Source organism: Cryptomeria japonica, chromosome 5 (genome assembly GCF_030272615.1).
Source record: "Cryptomeria japonica chromosome 5, Sugi_1.0, whole genome shotgun sequence".
NCBI lineage: Eukaryota > Viridiplantae > Streptophyta > Pinopsida > Cupressales > Cupressaceae > Cryptomeria > Cryptomeria japonica.
The window spans coordinates 231052271-231071335 of NC_081409.1; the positions used below are offsets into that span (position 1 = coordinate 231052271).

The window sequence follows — 19065 nt, forward strand, 5'->3', positions numbered from 1 at the left end:
ATTGAACTAAAATGAAAATTTTATTACAAAATTTATATAATATGTTGATTGAGTTATCATGTCACTATATACATTGGAAGGTTTGTAAACGGATAAAAAAATTTGGTGGAAAACCTAAAACCATGCTAGTAACAATTTTTCCTAGTGTCCGTGTGTTTTAACCAATTACTTTAGAAACAAAATTGTCCCCAATAATAAAATTGTACAAAATAATAATTTTAAATTAAATTAATTAAAAAATATTTACGATTTTAAAAGAATCTAATTTTAATAACTAAAAAAATTTTATTAATTACGATATTAAAAAAACATAATATACATATAACAAAGAATGTATCTTTGTAATACAATTGTGATCAAGATATATAGATTGAACTTATTTTTAAATTTAATCTTTGAATTGCTTAAGAAAGAATTATAAAATGAAACTAAGTTTTAAAAAATTGAAATCTTATCGAATTGTATTGAAATCTTTGATGAATCTTTGTGGCATCTAAGTACATTAAAAACAAAATCTCAGTTACCAATTACTATTAATATAAATGCACGTTTCTATTTAGAAAAACTACAAATTACTAGAAAAAATTACTTGCATATGTTTTTTACCGTGAAATCAATATAATATGTAAAATATTTATACAAAAAGAAGTTAAATGAAAGTGTTATTATTACTTCATTTTATATTCTGTCATAATATATCTTCAATGCAATGCAATACAATTGAATATTAAAATAAATAAAAATCAATAAATAAAATTAAGATATATATTCTAAATTACATATTAACATTGTATAAATTATAGCTTTTGCAACACGTGAAACCATATCCAATGTTCCAGTTCAAAATCCTATAATACACTGTGACATAAAAAGAAAAAGGGAAACTTCTAAGCACCAAATGATCCATTGTCTGTATTTCAAATACTCAAGAAATATAATTCATCTGATCAACAATAGTGAAAGTGCTACATTATAGCATTTAACTACCAGGTTAAAATCATTTCTCATTGAAAAAGTTTAAGATGTTGCCTTATATGTGAAGTGTAAATCATTCAGGTATGGCAGGTGTTAGAAGAGAAGTTACTTCTATTTTTTAACTTGAGGTTAAAATCATTTCTCATTAAAAAAGTTTAAGATGTTGCCTTACATGTAAAGTGTAAATCATTCAGATATGGCAGGTGTTAGAAGAGAAGTTACTTCTATTTTTTAACTCTACAATTGTAGAATTAAGTAACTATGTCAAATTTATTTCCCTTAAGTAATGATAGAGTGCAGAGCATCAAGCGCAAGATGGCCAAAAGGTTGAAATACCTGAAAACATTAAAGAGCAGAGAATTCAAAAGGCTTGCAATCTCAAGGCTATATAGCAGAAGGAAGAAATATGATTTCTTTTGACAAAATTGAAAGACAATGGAATGTTGCAAGGGTTTTATTAAGTTGAATAATTTATTTATTGTATACTTGTAAATGCAAGTAATATTGTGGGTAGTGAATGAAGGTGAAAAGAATTGTAGAAGGAAAAGACATAGCAATTTATGATATGTGCGTGTAGTATGCAATGAAAAAAATGCATGGATATAGACTTATTATAAAATGTATACCATGGTAAGATTTTTTATATGAATACATGAATAAAATTGGTTAAGATTATGAAACATGATAGTTGTGTTCAAATGTCTTTTGTACAATGCAAAAAGAAATAACTTTTTATTTTTGTTTTGAATATTATTATTTGTGGATAAAGAATCTTGAAGTTTTAAAAAATTGTATAAATATTGAAACTATAGGAATTTAAACAATAATCGAAGATTATAAATAACAGAAATAGTTGTCCACATAGGTAAGCTAGTATTTATGGCAAAGCAAAACTTCATGAAGTATCAATTGACATGAGAGCTTGAGAAAACAGCCAAAATGTCTAATAATGTGACCTATAAGGTGCTTATTGTGTGCCAAGGAATGTGAAGTATTGAACAATGATTATGATAGATATAGCAGAGCTGGAAATATTTAGTTTTGATAAGACATAAGTGCAAAATACATATAGAGGTGTTGATAGTAGCACTATTCAAAACATAATAGTTGTCTGAGCCGATTAGTGACTTTAAAGTAATTACGCATATATGTTTCTTCGATTGAGACAAAAGACATGACTTTTTACTGTTCTTTGTATATAAAACTAGGCTAGATTATAATTTTGAAAACAATAATTCAAAGACGATATGGCCATGGCGAGTAGAATGCATCGTTCTTTTGCTTTAGATGATGATGTCCCTGCAGATTTTTTATTTGGATCAGTGTCACAAAATTAGTATTATATTAAATGTCATAATGTATAGAGATGTATGAAATAGAAGAGGTGTAAAAGTATTGTATTTACCTTTCTGTAGCAGTTGCCGGCTATTCATCAATGTGTCTGGCTTCGGTGATGGTATTGTTTTGGTTCAATCTGAAAGAACCTGTGATTGTAAAGTCTCTTAGCATAAATATTATTGCTGATTTATCTTTGATGTAGTCTTCATAGGTCATGCTTTCAAGAGCAGGCAGAAGTTGTTGGATTATTGGTTGTTCAATAGAACAATGGATAGCTTCATTGTTGTCAAGTGTGATAGTTGCGCTGAGATGGAGAGAGTATTTGTAACTGATATCTTTATGACATATTGTGCAATGGGTAGTTTCTTCTTCAAGCATTCCATAGTCGTCGAACTTATAGTTGCATTTGGGGCAATATGCATGAAATGGATTGGAAAAAGGATTTATTACTTTTAAGATCCCATGAACCTACAAGATAAGTTTAACTGTTAGCAAGAGGAAAAAATATTATTATAAATTGAAGAGTAGAATAGTGTGGAAATAAGTACCTGAAATGTTGTATGTAGTAGTGCATTGAGTCTGTCAATTGTTCTTTTATCATTCAATGTGCATATAGTTGTTGATAAACCTGTCCGAAGTGTGTTTTTTAAATCTGTTCTTTTAACAATGTTTCTAAACAGCATTGCTGGGATTTCATTTCTTTTGAGTTTCTCTTCAATTGTTAAGTAGTGGTGTGCAAAATTTGGATGTAATAGCAGCTGTTTACCAGTAAGAAAATTAGTTTTGTTGAAAAGAGAGTAAAAAATAAAGAAGATTATGTAAGGAAGAATGAGGATAGTTTCGTACCGTTGCCTTGTCCATGTCGCTGAAGCCATCTTTGATTTCAATCATGTATTGAAAAACTTTTTTCTTTGTTGCAACAACCAATGCACCAATTGTTCCAGTGGCATATTCATTTGTGCTTGTGAGTAACTGTTTGATAGTTGTACCCGGAATGAAGTTGTATTGCTTACAAATACTTGGTTTGGTCTCCACCATAGATGATTCTTTTAAAATCAATATACAATCGCAATCTCCGCGATCATAGTCTGTTTTTGCAGTGATTTGAAATCCTGTTATAGATATTCCTGATCCTGGAATAATCTTGTTTTCATATTGTTGGACAAGATTACTGGGTACATTCAATGTAATTGTCATTTCTGCCTTCAAATCTGTTAGATCTGCACGTAAAACCTCGCGTGTTTTGTTCACTTTGTCTAGTGTTGCTTTATAGACTACAAGAACATCACCTTCAAACATGTTTCCGGCTTTTCTTGCATTCAAATCTTCAATTGACATACAATTTTGTGTTTTTGTTTTTGATCTATAGCAAATAAAATCAGATGTTTTTAATACTGGGAAATTGGGTATAAATATTTATTGAATAGAAATCAAGCTATGTGCTTACCTTTTTGGTGTTTGTTGTTGCTTTGGCTGTTCTTGCTTCAACTGAGCTTGTTTTGTAGGGCTTGTGCTCAGGTCCATTGCTTTGCTGCTAAAAAAGTGTACAAATAGTTGTGTTATAATATTATAATTATAATTTTGGATTGGACTATATAAGACTATATTGTTTTTGTATAATGTTTGCTAGCTGGGCGGGTTGTGGTTGTGGTTGGTGACATGTTTATTATAGTATTAGGTGATATTATTGTGTTGGGTATGATGAATATTTATGAAAGTAGCAAGGTGATCAGTCCAATAGGCTTCTGATTTGTATATAGAACATATATTTGCAGCAGAATTGGACCAAATGTGATCTATTAATGGTTTGTTTAGACTGTGTGCTTCGTTTAATAGAAATTGCAATTTGTGTAGTTGCATTTGATGTAGAAGGATTTTTGTAGTTTTGTTTTTATTGCACATGTCAATATTGAAATCTCCTACAATGTATAGAGGATTTACTGTGTTTGCATATGTAACTACTTCATTGATGATTGTGGTAATTTCTAGTATTGGAGCATTGGGTTTTGCATAAATATTACAGATATTGATTTCATTGTTAGGTTGAAGTATTGTGACAGTTATGGCCTCAACATTTGTTGTTTTGTGTTCTTTTGTTCTGGACAGTAACAAATGTTTTTTAGTTAAGGTTGATATGCCATGTATGTTATGTATAGCATGACTATGAAATTGTTCAAAGACATTGTTGGTTTGAGAGGGATTCATGTGTAGTTCTTGCAAACACAAGATGTCAGATGACATTATATCATAGTCATTGACAATGTCATTTATATGGGCTTTTAAGCTACGAGTGTTTAATGTGCATAAAAGCATTTGTGATGTGTTATTTGAACATGTGATCTCATTTTCAAATTGCCATTGTGCATCTTATTCGAGGCGAGACATTTCTAGGCATATCTTTTGTTTGACTTTGAAATTTGCTGGATTTAGAGGTTTGAGAAGAAATAAAGATTCAATAGATATTGTTCGCGAAAGTGCTGTGTATGTTAAACCATGTTGTTTTATGCCAGTTGGGTCAAAAGCTAGGCCTTGCATTGTGAGTCCTTGTGATCGATGTATGGTTCGTGCACATGCTATTTGTATTGGGAACTGTTTTCGAATAACAATTTTTACGTTCGTCAATATTTTCTGTATGGGCTTAGCAACTCTAAGTATGGGCACCCAATCTTTATCAATGTGCTGGACATAGCAATGTGCCAGTTTTTTCTTTTGTTGTTGTCCAATTTTTGAGTCATTAAATTTTATCCAAATAATATCAAAATCCTGGTGTTTTGTGTATGCTTTAAATATTCCATCTGATCCATTTACCAGGCCGTCTTGTGTGTTGTAGTTTCCTACGAAGATTTCTACGAGGATATTTGGTTTTAAGTTTATTTGAGTTGGTAGAGCGGTTGTATGGTTGTATAGACGGATCGCATTGTTGTTTTCCTCTTGTTCATCGATTGCATTTAATACTATTAATTTGCCAGGTATGATGGATAGCATATTATTATTATGGATATCAACGTCCTTTCTTCTATAAAATAAAAAAGGGAATGTTGGGTCAATGGGTGGTGGGCGGAAGCAAAAGTAGTTTAGATACTGTAAATCATCGTTTGTTTGTTGACCTATTCTAATTTTGTTGAGGACTGAGATGAACTTGGCGTCTTTTTGCCGCATTGTTGTTTTTAATGAGTAGCATTTTATGTTGTCTTTCCAAAAATTGTAAGGCATTAGTTCTATTGAAGTTGGGGCATTTTCAAATACAACAGAGTCAAGTACAGGTTGTGCTTGATAAAGGTCACCACAAAAAATTGTATCAAGATTTCCAAAGTATACAGTAGGCGTTTGCATTATATCACGTAATCGTTTGTCAATGTAGCGTAAAAATGTTGATCCTACCAGTGATATTTCATCTATAAGAAGTACATGTAATTGATAGTAATGCTTAGACATTGCATCTAGTGTTTCAGTGTTTAATGGAACAAATTCTGACTTGTTGAAAGGTATGTGAAATGTTGAATGTAATGTTGTTCCACCTATATTGTATGTTGCTTTTCCTGTGAACGCAGTTATTAGGCCCTTTGGTTTCTCTGGGTCATTGTCAATTGAGTTATTGTAGATGCGAAGAAGTGCTTGGTAAATGGACTTTGCAGTAAAAGTCTTTCCAGTTCCAGCTCCCCCTGTCAAGAACAAGTGCAATGGAGCTTTAATGTTTTTTAATTTTTTCATTATAATGTCCTTGACAATTGTTTGTTGTTCCTTGTTTAACATTTGCCTCAATTTGTAATAGTCATTGTTGTCCATAATTTGTGGGTGTTGAGAAATTTCGAATGCATTGGGGGCTATGTTATTTATTTTGTTGCAATGTACGGTTTGCATATCTTCATGCATGTCATATTGTTCATTTTGTTTACTTGTTTGACCTATGGAGGATTGGGTATGAGTGTTATTGTCTTCATAGTTAATTTCATGAATAGCTTTTTCAATGTCACCCCATGTAGCATTTATATTGTATGTAAACTTTGTACGGTTTCTTTGAATTGTTTTTTCATGAAGTAAATAGGCATCTTCCCATGTATTGACATTTTGTTTCAATGTATGTTCGTTTATTATGAAAGGCACGTAGAGTAGTAATTGTTCTCTACAATGATTCTCTAAATCAGTATGTTTGTTGAAATTGATAAAGCGTATAACATTTGGTTTAGTCTTTGCATTGATTTTGTTGCCTTTTTTGTTGTACTTTGAGACGAATTCTGCAAGACAAATGTGTGTAATTGCTTGAGGTCGTTTTATGTAGTAGTCAATTAAAGAGTTACAGATTACATTTTCTGACTCATCTGGTTCCTTATTTAATAGTTCGACAGGTTTCAATATAAATGTGCGGTTGTTGTCAGATCTTGTGTCAATAAATATGCATTTTCTTGAGCTATAATTCAATGGAAGTGATAGAACAATGTGAGCAGCTTGTTGTGATGACATTTGTTGTAGGTTGAGCAAGGTGTTTCCAAGTTTGCTTATCATTTTTATTGCATCAATATTGTCTTGTTGGTGCTCTTTGCGTATTCTTTTGAATGCTTGTGTCATTGACTTATCAACCTTTGCCATGTATGAGCTACAGTACATTGCTGCAGCATATGCATTAAGCACAAATTGTGCATCTGTGTTTGCTTTCCAAAGCTGTGGGATTTTTCTCCCAAAGCTATTGTTCCATGTTTCTGATGGCTTCCTTTGTAAGAAGAGAGTGGGTCTATGGATTGTAGACCTCAAAGCAATTATGTACTCATCTTCGGTAATGTCTAGTTGATTTAAGAACATTTGGAAGGTGAATGAAATGTTATAGTTTGTTGTTTGCAATTTTGAAAAAATATTGTTGGCAATTGATATTATTGTTTCATTCTTTTCTGTTAGTGGTTCTAGTATCGTAGTTTTTTGTACTGGTGGGAGTGGAAAATTGTATCTACAAGCTCCATTTTTTGATCTCCTACATTGCTTTGTATGATGATGCTTGTGTAGTATGGCTATGCTAGGTTCTAGGTGTTCGGTTGCACAAGTAATGTACCTGTCAACGAACTCTATAATACTTGAATTGCTATGTTTTCCATAAATTGGTGCATCTTTTACCCATATCAAAAAATGGTCATGCTCATTGCCTCGATTTTGGAATTCAGTTACAGAGAAGTAGTCGAATACATTTCCAAAGAAAGAGTCATCTGTACTTATTAGCTTTTTCAGTGCATTTATTCTATGTCTATAGTAGCGTGCACAAGTGACTGGATCTCTTTTGATGAGTTGAAATTTATCTATTTGATTTATGTTGTAAGCTTCTTCTTGTTGCAATGTTGATTGATGCATGTTGTGGAGTTCTTGAAGTGTGCTTGTTAAAGCATTCCAATTTTGTTCAGCACTAGTGAAAGTGAGGAAAAAAGTTGGTGGTCCTAATTGGCGTATCATTGCAAATACATTTTTCTTTAGTTGGTGTATGTAGTCAGGTGATATTCTTATTCTTTTGAAGTCAACATAGCCAATATCTGATTTCAACAATTTTTCTAGGTTTGGTTTATGTTTGACGTCTTTTGCTAGTAGCTTTCTACCTTTCAATTGACCTTTTCGGATTCTAATCGACATGGTAGACAATACTTGTTGTATAAGTATTTTGATGGTTTTGAAAAATAGGTTGGTTGTATGGTATGCGAAATGTCTTTGTGAATTTGACAATTCCCATTGTGCAGTTTTTTGGTAGCTAAATCTTTTGACAATGTCATCATCACGTGGGCTACCGAAGAAAAGTGTAGGAAAGTTCATTTCCTCAGCATATTTGTCTTTAAAGATTCCAATAGGGTAATTATCTTGTGTGGGTGCAATTTCTATGATTTTATCCTGCATTCTATGTACACATGCAGACTCAGTGAATCCATGTATCAAAGTTTCAGATGGATTTTCTTGTTCTAAGTCACTTTCTGACTCAATTTCAGTTGCACTAATTTCAGCATTATTTTCATTTTCATTGTTGCTTTGTAGAGCTTGTTTCCAATCATTGTTTATTTCAACATTTTCCTTTATGTACAATGTAGTTTTTGTTAATTGGTCAAGAGCTTGCATAACCATATTTGGTCGCACCATTCCTTTTTGGAATGCATTTTTATATTCCAAGCGTCTTTTTAGAGATACAGCAATTGTTGATGTATTGCTAACTGATTGTGGCAATGCTTTTTGTATAATGTCCATGTTAACTGGAACATTGATGATAGAGCCTGTTAATCCCATTTGAGATCTTTTGTATCCTAGTTCCCAAATTTGGGCAAATGCAATTCTGAGTGAGACAAGGCGTTCTTCTAGTTGTGTTAATATTTGTACATAGTGCAATGGTTTATTTGTTGCATATTATGTGGTGTAGCATACTTAGGTGTAATTGATTGTTTTAATGCAATATGGCATTTGCGACAAATTGAATTTGTTAATACGACATTATTGGATTTGAGTAGTTTGTTGTATGTATGTTTTTGCTTTTCTGTGAAAATTCTAATGTCTTTTTTGAAACATAGTAGTTGGCAAATTGAACATGCATGTTTTGGTGTGTCTAGGATTGCAGTTTGGAAAATTTCTATTGGCGATAGTGTTATCCTCTTTTTTGAACTTGAACATATTGGTGTATGGTTGTTTTGCATTTGTTGTTGATCTTCGGAATTCAGGATTGTATCTATATGTTCGACTTTTTGTGGTTCTACTAGGTTCATTGTTTCATGTTCTTTGGTACTTCTAATCAATTTCTTCAATTGGCGCAATGAAAATATTGATTGGGAGTTTGTTTTTCGTCTATTGTATTCTTTAGGTGTATCTGTGTTGATATTTCTTGGGCTTTTGTTTTTTGTGCTCATGTTACTATTTTCTGGCCTTTGCCTTTTTGTAAATTTTATTAGTTCATCCTTTGTATTAGTTCTGATAGATGTTTTGACATCTCTCAGCGTTATGGTTTGTTGGAATTGCAGATTTTGTGTTTGTAATCTTAAAAGTGGCTCAAAATGTCCTGCAAGTGGATTTGCATCATGGAAGAGGATGGAATACGATTGTCTATTTGGTGATGGGTTGGAATGGTAGTACTTTTTCCCTGTGGACATTGACCAAAGACATATTTGTATATTTAGCCACTTGGATAGCCATTGTATACAAAATATGTCTCCCCATAATCCATTCTCTTGGCCAATTGTAGTTGGTTTTGCTGTTAATCGCATTCTTCGAAAGTATGTCTCAGGATCTTGTATTTTGTGTAATTCATATAGAGTTTGAGGATTTAGTTCATGGTTAAATGAGTTGATTGCTTCTATTTCACCTTTTGCAAGGCAACTTAAGAAGTAATCAATGGTTCCCATCCGCAGTTGTGTTGATGTGTATTGATGGTTTAGTAGGTATGATAATGAGTCAAACAGGCAATCTCCAATATTGTATGTAAATGCACTTATTCTATATAGTGCTTCTTTTTGTAGTACATTGTCAATGCTGATAATTTGAGGTTTGCTTGTAATCTTGTAGTTGTCTACGTCAATAATTTCTATTTTTTGTTTGTCTAGTTGCTCTCTTGATCTCTTCATTTTTTTTGATAAATGCACAATTGTTGTCTTAAACAAATGAGACCTTGTAAGTATGATGTATATGTGGCTAGAAGCTGTAAATTTTGTTTGTTTGTTACTAGGAGACTGTTTTCCTTTTCGTGATATCTTCTCCTAGGTGACAAAATCAATATTGTTAGAATCATATAATCGTAGGCAAACTGATCTTTGTTTTTTATTGTTTGCTAACTAATTTTTCATATAATATAATTCCTATTTTATTTTTTGAGAACTCTCCCTACGTGTGATGTCTTCTCCTAGTTGATAAAATTGACATTGCCACTATGATATGATTGCCAGGAAAGCAATCTTCTTTTTATATTGTTACGTAACTAGATTTAATATCAAGGTATATTGGACTTTAACATGCCAGATTTTATCATAGCAATTTTTCAAATTCAAGAAACAATGAAACATTAATTTCAAAATACAGTTATTTGCTTAAAATTTGATTTTGCAACATGAAAGCAAACTATAGACTGCTAACTATAAGGAATAGAAAATGAGTGAAAAAGCGTACCTTGTAATATGGTGTTTGATAATTCAGTAGACTTGTTCCTTGTCTTAAATGTTGCTGCTATTTGCAATTAATAGTTTCCTTTTCTATGGATAACAAAAGGAGAAACATATCAGTATTCATAATTACTGAGAAGAATAATAATAGAATATTTCAATATTTTACAGAAAATCAGACCATCATATAAAAAAAATACAATAGATTTTTTTGATAGTATTTAATTGGTTACCTATGAAACCAATCAACTTGGTTTCTTGCAAGTTCTGTCACTATTCTAGCATTGTGAATAATGAACAATTATTAAGAATTGTAAATTAGAGTAACAAAGTTCGGAACAAAAATCAGGATAATTACAAAAGCCCTTTTGACCTAAACAAAGCTCTTATGCTAAAATATCTACTTACATGAATAAAATGCCAGCTTGAAAGTAGAGTTTGACTGTTAGTATAAGAATTGTTAGATGCTATCAATGCTTGGAAAACCCAAATTATAAAAGATAAGAGGAAACATAAGGGAAAAAAATTGAATTTTCTTACAAATACATGACACAAATGCAAAGAAAATTTAAGGCCACAAGGACTTTAAGATGCCAGATTTTATCATAGTAATTTTTGAAATTCAAGAAACATTGAAACATCAATTTCAAAATACAGTTGTTTGCTTAAAATTTGATTTTGCAACATGAAAGCAAACTATAGACTGCTAACTATAAGGAATAGATTTTTTTGATAGTATTTAACTGGTTACCTATGAAACCAATCAGCTTGGTTTCTTGCAAGTTATGCCACTATTCTAGCATTGTAAATAATGAATAATCATTAAGAATGGTAAATTAGAGTAAGAAAGTTCGGAACTAAACTCAGGATACTTACAAAAGCTCTCGACTTAAAGAAAACTCTTACACTAAAATATATTCTTACGTGAATAAAATGCCAGCCTGAAAGTAGAGTTTGACTGTTAGTATAAGAATTGTTAAATGCTACCAATGCTTGGAAAAACCAAATTATAAAAGATTAGAGGAAACGCAAGGTAAAAAAATCTGGATTTTCTTACAAATAGATGACACAATTGCAAAGAAAATTTAAGGCCACCGTCAAAAATACCCAACTAATGTCTTGAAAGTTTTTTTAACTGCTAAAATTACTGGTTAGGAGTTGAGTACATGATAGCTTAATTGGTTTAAAATTAGAATTTATGTGATCTGTTACTTTATGTAATTTTGGATAATAACATGTTCCTTGAATTTGAGAAAAAAAAATGCACATGGATAGATAATCATATTAGTAAATTTTGATGTGCTATTTTAGAAGAAATCTGTAAGAATTGTTATCTTGGAGGCGTGTTGTGAATCTTTTAAATTGCAGTCAATTTAAGTGGTTTTAGACAAAGTGAATTCATAATTGCCTCTCTTCAGGGTTCTTAGAAAGTAAACAATGAAATTTCTAGATCATAACTAATATTGTAGTTACAACTCCAATGTAACTCCACCATTCAGTAATAAACACACACATACACGCATTGAAGTGTTTGCCATCCAATTTTCTTGAACTCCATGCATTCAGTCTTCAAAGTTCAAACAAAAGAAATACATTTTTTGGTTTTTTTCCACCGTTGGTGGAATGCTTATTTTCGAAAGTGAGAGAGAAAGAGAGACCCACTCTCAACAAACCTATTTGATTTTTTGTGCGCTGATCAAAATTTTAAATTTCTACATGAAGGTGGTTAATAATAGGTTACAAGGATTTAGATATTTATTTGAATTAGATTTGCAAACCATCTTTCTCACAGAAACTTCATTTTTTTCAATCAAATATATTTGACATTATTTTGAGTTTCTCATTTTTCATGTATTTACAGGTGTGGCTCTATGGTGTAAATTGATTGCAAGAACATAATCTATTTGTATGATCCTAAAAACAGAATACTCTGGTTAACCAATTCTACTCACATTTACAGTGAGGAATAATATGTGGCCATGAGAAGCTCACAAAAAGTAATTGAAAACAACATAGGGAAAAAAACATAAATTTCTGTCCAAGGTACTCCAAAGAGCCATTTTGCTCATTAAGAGATAGGAGTAATATGTGACTATGAAAATCTCCCAAAAGCAAAATAACTAAAAACAGAGTCATTTTTCTCATTCCTATCCAAGGAGCTGATGATAAGCTGAAAGTGATGTTCAATCACACAGGGTTTTATGCTCCACTATATCTTAGCTCATTTGAAGTCATAACTTAATTCATCAACACCCAAAACAGTCCAATCAGAAAAACATTGCAGAGAAACAATTCCAGTCATTAATAGAGTGGAGCAACATATGACAATGTGAAGCTGGGGAAAATCAATTGGTATTGATATGCCATATCTTTATAAGTCTTAATCCAAAAATCTGCAATAATCTCATTGTATTTCTCAGTCACTGGGGTTTCATATTCACGGCACTTATGGTATCCACAATCCACTTTGTTCAGACAAGTAGAAATCTATGGCCCTAAGAAGCTGGTCAAAAATTTAAATAATAATAATAATAATAAAACAATTAAACAACCCACTCACTAATCTCTCACTCCCTCTGTCTAATATTAAATTATGCAAAATAGGAAGAATTAGACATAGTTCCAGCAGTCACAAACAGCAGTTGGAAAACAGTCAAATAAAGTTGCTGTAGGAAAACAGAGAGACTTAAATCCAAGATCTTGAAGTCAGCCACCTGCAGTAAGTCATCGCAGATTCACCCACAATATATATTTCCAAAACAGATCAAACACAAATGCATGAGACACCCAAGTGCAAAGGAATACAAAAAGGCAACCCAAAGAGGATAGCACTATGCCATATCTTTATAAGTCTTAATCCAAAAATCTGCAATAATCTCATTGTATTTCTCAGTCACTGGGGTTTCACATTCACAGCACTTATGGTATCCACAATCCAGTTTGTTTAGATGGGTAGAAATCTATGGCCCTAAGAAGCTGGTCAAAAATTTAAATAATAATAATAATAAAACAATTAAACAACCCACTCGCTAATCTCTCACTCCCTCTCTCTAATATTAAATTATGCAAAATAGGAAGAATTAGAGATAGTTCCAGCAGTCACAAACAGCAGCTGGAAAACAGTCAAATAAAGCTGCTGTAGGAAAACAAAGAGACTTAAATCCAAGACCTTGAAGTCAGCCACCTGCAGTAAGTCATCGCAGATTCATCCACAGTATACGTTTCCAAAACAGATCAAACACAAATGCATGAGACACCCAAGTGCAAAGGAATACAAAAAGACAACCCAAAGACAATAGCATTCTTAATAGCCCAGGTAATAGATCTCCTTATCTGGTAATAAGCTCAAACTAGAATCCAAGGGATTGCAAGGAGTGTTGTACTTGTAACAATTGACACGCTACACTACTGAGAGCATAATTCAAGTTCGTTTTCAACAAAGTTCTTGATTTTGGTCCACGGAGCTGATAATAAAGCTTCCGTTTAGTTCCAGAAAGTTGTAGTGTAGCTATGACAGATAAAAAAGAAAAACCCTCGAATCTATTTGAAATGAGCTAAAAATTTTAGGGAAAATGAAACTTTATCTTACCAAAAGCAAAAACCCCAAAAAATGACAGAAACCAACTGCTAAAAATCAATTTAATTGAAAAAAAGCACAACTTATCTTCCATGGACACTTTCAAAACAGATTTTTTTGGTAGGTTTTCGAAAAAGAGATGAGAGATTCATAACCATACGGTAAAAATCAACCACCACTGCGTATGGCCGTTGAGACCAGAGCTAAAGTACACTTGGCCCTTTCTTTGTTACCTGGCACATTTGTTCTAACGTTCCTTACATATATTGTCCCCAAGGATATGTAACTGCTACAAACAAACTCCGGAATACTTTAGTGCATATATTCACAGACAAGGATCAAAATGTACAACTTAGCTTCACAAATAAAATAGAAATTAACAAAATTTGAGAGACATTGTTGCCAGAAGAAGACATATTGTAGTCTATATCATTATCATGAAAAAATAACGCGCAGTGAAAACATCAAACTGTATGTATCACTCAAAAAACATCAAATTTCATGTCCCAAGCACAAAAGAATAACAAAATGTCAAAAAAATTTGCTTTTCCTAATTTTTGTTCTCCTTTTTTCAGACCCCACCAATTAGGGCACTGGGCTAAGGAATGGCAGAACACCTGGTAGAAGAATCAAAATGACACGGAGTATTCACATTTTGACAAAAGACCTCAGGCTTTGCTCTCACATTCCTTAACACAGTGCCCTAACCCATGAGCTCTGAAGATTTTATGAAGACACTAGATTTCAAAGACAACAAAAAAAAAATACATAGAAGACAAAGAAACATTGATGACTGTCAATGCATCTTACAATTTCCACTCTTGTTTGCTAGCCAGTATCTGCAATCTACAAAAATACAAACCCTCCTTCCAAAGTATATCCAAGCTCACACACTATGTTCTGAAATGATTTTTGGCAAACACTACATACAAACTAAACTAAACCAACTTCAAAGCACATAAAACTCACGTAACATTCATTCAATGACAACATTTAAAATGCCTTTAATATTTGCAAATGATTGCCAGCAAATGTCGTGCAGGCCAATTAATGTAAATTGATGCTCTGCATGCCAATTGATATTTATTAAAAAATAAAAAATAATTTGATTTTCACACTTACTGTTGCCAGCATAAGCCAATAAGAAGAAAGATAAATGAGATTTTTTCAATTTATTAAATTAAAGAGTAATTATAAACTATAGAATTGTTTTCAAAAAAATTAAATTCTTTATAATGATTGGTTGCTCTAATAAAAAAAAATGACATACATGAATGCAATAGTATCCTGCCATGGGCAGGAACTAATAAAAGATATATAAAAATTGATTAAAATATGTACTATTAACAATACAAAAATAAATGATTGTAGCAAATATAATTGTTAGGAAATTATATTAAAAAGTTAGTTATATGAGCATAATATTATATCAATAATAAATACAATTATACATAGATTCAATTGAAAAGAGTTTTTTTTTATATTTTTATTGGTAGATGATGATCATAGGGTTGCATCTATTTTAATATCATATCAACCAAAATACAAAGTTTCATTATAGATATTGAATGGGCCAAATTTGCATCCTATTCAAAAGATAAAAAAAGACAAAATTCTCTTGTTATATGTTATGTTCTACCTTTTATCCGGATAGACACAAATGCATAACAAATATTAGTAAACAAAAAATGGAGAGTGGGAGTGGGAGAGCGGGAGTGAGAGGGGTTCCGTGCGAAGGAGTTGCAGAAGATGGGGAAGACGGTACTACGGATGAGGATGATTTCCTCCCTCTCCTCCTTTCACCTTCCATGTCGCATACTCTGTCTAATTGAGGCTCTTCTTTGTTGGATTGGTGGGTGGAGGAGTTTGGTACAGAGGAAGGAGTGGAGGCTACGGCAACAATGGAGGCGTTTAGGCATGGGTTTTTTGTGGCCTCTGTTTTTGGCCTTCAGGGGTGTGCGGTGATTCCTGTCTATGGCCTTTTTTCTGTTCTTTCTCTAGTGGGTGGTGTTCTCCTACCTGTGTTTGTGATGGTGTCTGGGAAGATCTGGGACCCTGGTGGTTCTCTTGTGTAGAGGCTCTTTTGTTGTTTTGTGTTCTCTCCTTTCCCCTGTGCTGAGGATTTTTTGCAGTTTTGGCCTTTGGTGCTCTGGTTTTTTTAAGGAGCTTCTTTTTTGGGTTCTTCTTTGTTGGGATACTCTCCTATTGATGTGGAGAGTTGTCTTTGGTGTGAACCTTTGAGAGGGGTTTCTTTGCTCTTGTTCTTTTCCCCTCCTTGTCTGTTAGAGGTGACCATATTTTCTATGGAGGTGGACATTTGGTGGAGGGGAAAGGAATGGTTTCTGCTTGTTGTTGGAGAGCACTGGTTGTTGTCTTTTTGCTTCATTCTTCGTCCTGTAGAGGTGGAGTTCTTTCCTATTGAGGTGGAGAGATGGAATGTTGGGGATTTTTGACTTTTGATACTCCTCTTGATGCTGGCTATGGATGCCTGTTTCTTCTCTCAAAGGTGTCTCCTTGGGTGGGTCTGGAAGTTCTTTTTCCCAGACTCCCAGCTTGTCTCGTGGATTGGCTCCTTTTTGTTGTTTCTTGGTTTGCCCTCCTTCCTTCTAGTTTTTGGGGTCTGTTGTCTTTGGTTTGGGGGAAATCTTGTGTTTGGTGTTCTGAGCTCATCATTTAAGGTTGAGGGTGCCTGGCAAAACCCCTGGTTGCTGGTTTTGGGTTCCATTTTAAAACCCAGTTTGAAGGTTGAGGGAGCCTTTCAAAACCCCTACTGGCCAGATTCTAATTGTATGAATATATGTTGTAATCTGGTGTTGTTATTGAAGGTTAGGGATACCTTTCAAAACCCTGAAAGTTGGCTGAGGGTGCTTGTTATACCCTCGATTATTACTCTTATGTGTTATAGTTTGGAGTTGTAGCTTTGTTTGGTGTGGCGTGACTATGTTGGATGTTGCTGGTATTAGTCATCTTTGCTGGATTTTGGCTGCGGTTTTTCATTGTTTATTTCTTTTAGCAGTCTGCTTTGTTGGGTTCTAGATCCCAGTAAAATCTATTGGATTTCGGGTCCCTCCAAAACCTATTGTATGGGGTTTCGGGTCCACTCAAAACCTATTTTTCCCCTAATCAAAAGCAAATATTAGTAAACCTTATTGTAGATGTATAAATCTGACCACTTTCTTAAATAAATATTTAATATTTATTTTAACCCTATCCTACTATTAATTAAATCCTATTTAATTAATTGCTTCATTTTCATCTATTTGATTAAATAAATTATTCAATTTATTTAATTAAATTCACCTAAACATTTTCTACCCTTTAATTAAATAAATCGCTTTATTTAATTAATTCCCCTTTCTTCCTTTTAGTTAAATTTACATTTAATTAAATCCCCCCACTTGTATTTATGCAAGTTGCATCTATTTTGGTTGAAATAGAACATTTTATTTTAATTAAAATTATTTTCCCTCATCCACTCACATTTTCCTACATCTCCCACTTGCCTCCTAAACCCCTTTTGGATTCTTCTAATCACTTCCAATTTAGCCTAATTCATCTCCTAATCATTGTCACATTCCTAAGTAAAAGGAAGTCACTTCTCAAAAACCTCCAAAGTCTTCAATAACCATTAAAGGCTTTATGTCTTCAAATGGTTAACCTCTAAAGTCTTCCAAACCATAAAAGGCTCTTACATAACCATTTATGATTAACTCACCTTTGACCTCTGGTTAGAGACTTTCCTCTAACTTAACCATCATTTTGACTCAAGGGTCTCATCAAGCACTTACAACTTTGACCATAGTTATCCTATTAACCCTTGCACAAGAGTTTACCCCTTGGGTAAAATCTTTATCCAATGGATAACCCTAACCTAACCTTAACCCTTACCTCATAAGGTAACCTTCATGTCTTCTCAGACATTTAATGCCTCTTGCATCTCCTATCAAGCAACCTCTTATTGACAATTGTCACCATTTCGTTGGTGAAAATTGTAAACATGGACTGATTGACTTTCAATCCTAGCCCTTGTTAAGATTATTCAATCTTAACCATCCATTGCCCTATTTTCCCTATAAATAGAGCTCTCATTCTTCATTTTCCAGATATCCAAGTCTCGTGCATTTATACTATAGTCTAATTTACTAAGCATTTTAGTCTCTCTTTGTTAAAATATCATCATAAACATTTAGAAGCATTTCATTTCATATCATAGAATATTCATGCTAGTATATCATGTTAGGATAATTTGTTAATCTCTTTATCATATCACTATCTTCATACTAACTTAATCATCATAGTATTTAACACATCATATAGATCTTAGAGTGCATTCATGCTTATAGATCACAATATCACTCGTTCTTGGAGTTGTCATTCCTAAGTCATTTGCTCAATGATCTGAGAGCGAAACATTGGCTTTAGGGATCCTGTGAGATAGAGAACAATGGGACACCCCTTGGGAAGTTAAACTAGTTCAATTAGTTTATATACTTGCACTAAGAGTCTCATTGGTATGTGGGTTATTTGATCTTGATTTATTCGTTTTGATCACCACCTTTTCTTGCATACATTTTTTGCGCCCACCATGGGGCACGTCCCCAAAAATAACATCATTTTATGTGCAGGTAGGAAACAACAATCATGTCAGAATTACAAATTAGCGCGTCTAGGACTTCTTTAGCGCAACTGTGCCGAACTTTAGCACCATACATGGCACTGTTTAGTGCATAGAAACCATAACTTAGCGCATCTTGTTATCTTTTTGGCGCATACCCTTTTCTTTTTGTCCAAACACATAGGAGCATTGTTTTAGCGCATCCAGACAACAGAATAGCGCGTAGGTGCTCTCTTTTAGCGCTCCTACACCATACTTTAGCGCATTTGTGCGGAAGTTTAGCACGTGACTGACGGAGAAGAAAACTTTGTAACACAGTCAGAAAATTTAGGCTTGTGAAGCCCACCATCATGATTTAATTTTTGACTAATTGTGTGCAGGTTCTAACATTTTTTAGTGTAGGAAAAGGAGGAGTTAATTAGTTTTATTTACTTTCTTTTATAAGTTGGTAAAAAGAACTC

General features: G+C 33.0%; 2 protein-coding genes across 4 annotated transcripts; both read right to left on the reverse strand.

The window, feature by feature from the left end:
* Positions 1-1984: 1984 nt before the first annotated feature.
* LOC131029074 (uncharacterized) lies at positions 1985-14631 on the reverse strand. 3 transcript variants are annotated; one of them, XM_057959477.2, is made up of 7 exons: positions 14150-14631; positions 10420-10502; positions 3761-3844; positions 3160-3676; positions 2862-3071; positions 2381-2781; positions 1985-2274 (listed from the first exon to the last, which is right to left on the reverse strand). In XM_057959477.2, the coding sequence occupies exons 3-6, from the start codon at positions 3835-3837 to the stop codon at positions 2401-2403; spliced, it is 1185 nt and encodes a 394-aa protein (XP_057815460.2). In that variant the 5' UTR covers positions 3838-3844; positions 10420-10502; positions 14150-14631; the 3' UTR covers positions 1985-2274; positions 2381-2400. The 3 variants fall into 3 exon arrangements, with proteins under 3 accessions (XP_057815460.2, XP_057815461.2, XP_057815459.2); XM_057959478.2 differs by having other exon boundaries at positions 3761-3847; positions 14223-14630; XM_057959476.2 differs by having other exon boundaries at positions 3761-3847; positions 14150-14630.
* LOC131875837 (uncharacterized) lies at positions 4681-8520 on the reverse strand. Its single transcript, XM_059220527.1, has one exon. It carries the CDS (start codon positions 8518-8520, stop codon positions 4681-4683), a length of 3840 nt encoding a protein of 1279 aa, XP_059076510.1.
* Positions 14632-19065: the final 4434 nt, after the last annotated feature.

Bases quoted from the DNA above. Each gene is read 5' to 3' on its own strand.
- LOC131875837 (XM_059220527.1), bottom strand. From the start codon at position 8,520: ATGGACATTATACAAAAAGCATTGCCACAATCAGTTAGCAATACATCA.
- LOC131029074 (XM_057959477.2), bottom strand. From the start codon at position 3,837: ATGGACCTGAGCACAAGCCCTACAAAACAAGCTCAGTTGAAGCAAGAA. The intron at 3,072-3,159 runs GTACGAAACTAT...ACTGGTAAACAG, and splicing joins GCGACATGGACAAGGCAACG to CTGCTATTACATCCAAATTT. The intron at 2,782-2,861 runs GTACTTATTTCC...CTTATCTTGTAG, and splicing joins TACTACATACAACATTTCAG to GTTCATGGGATCTTAAAAGT.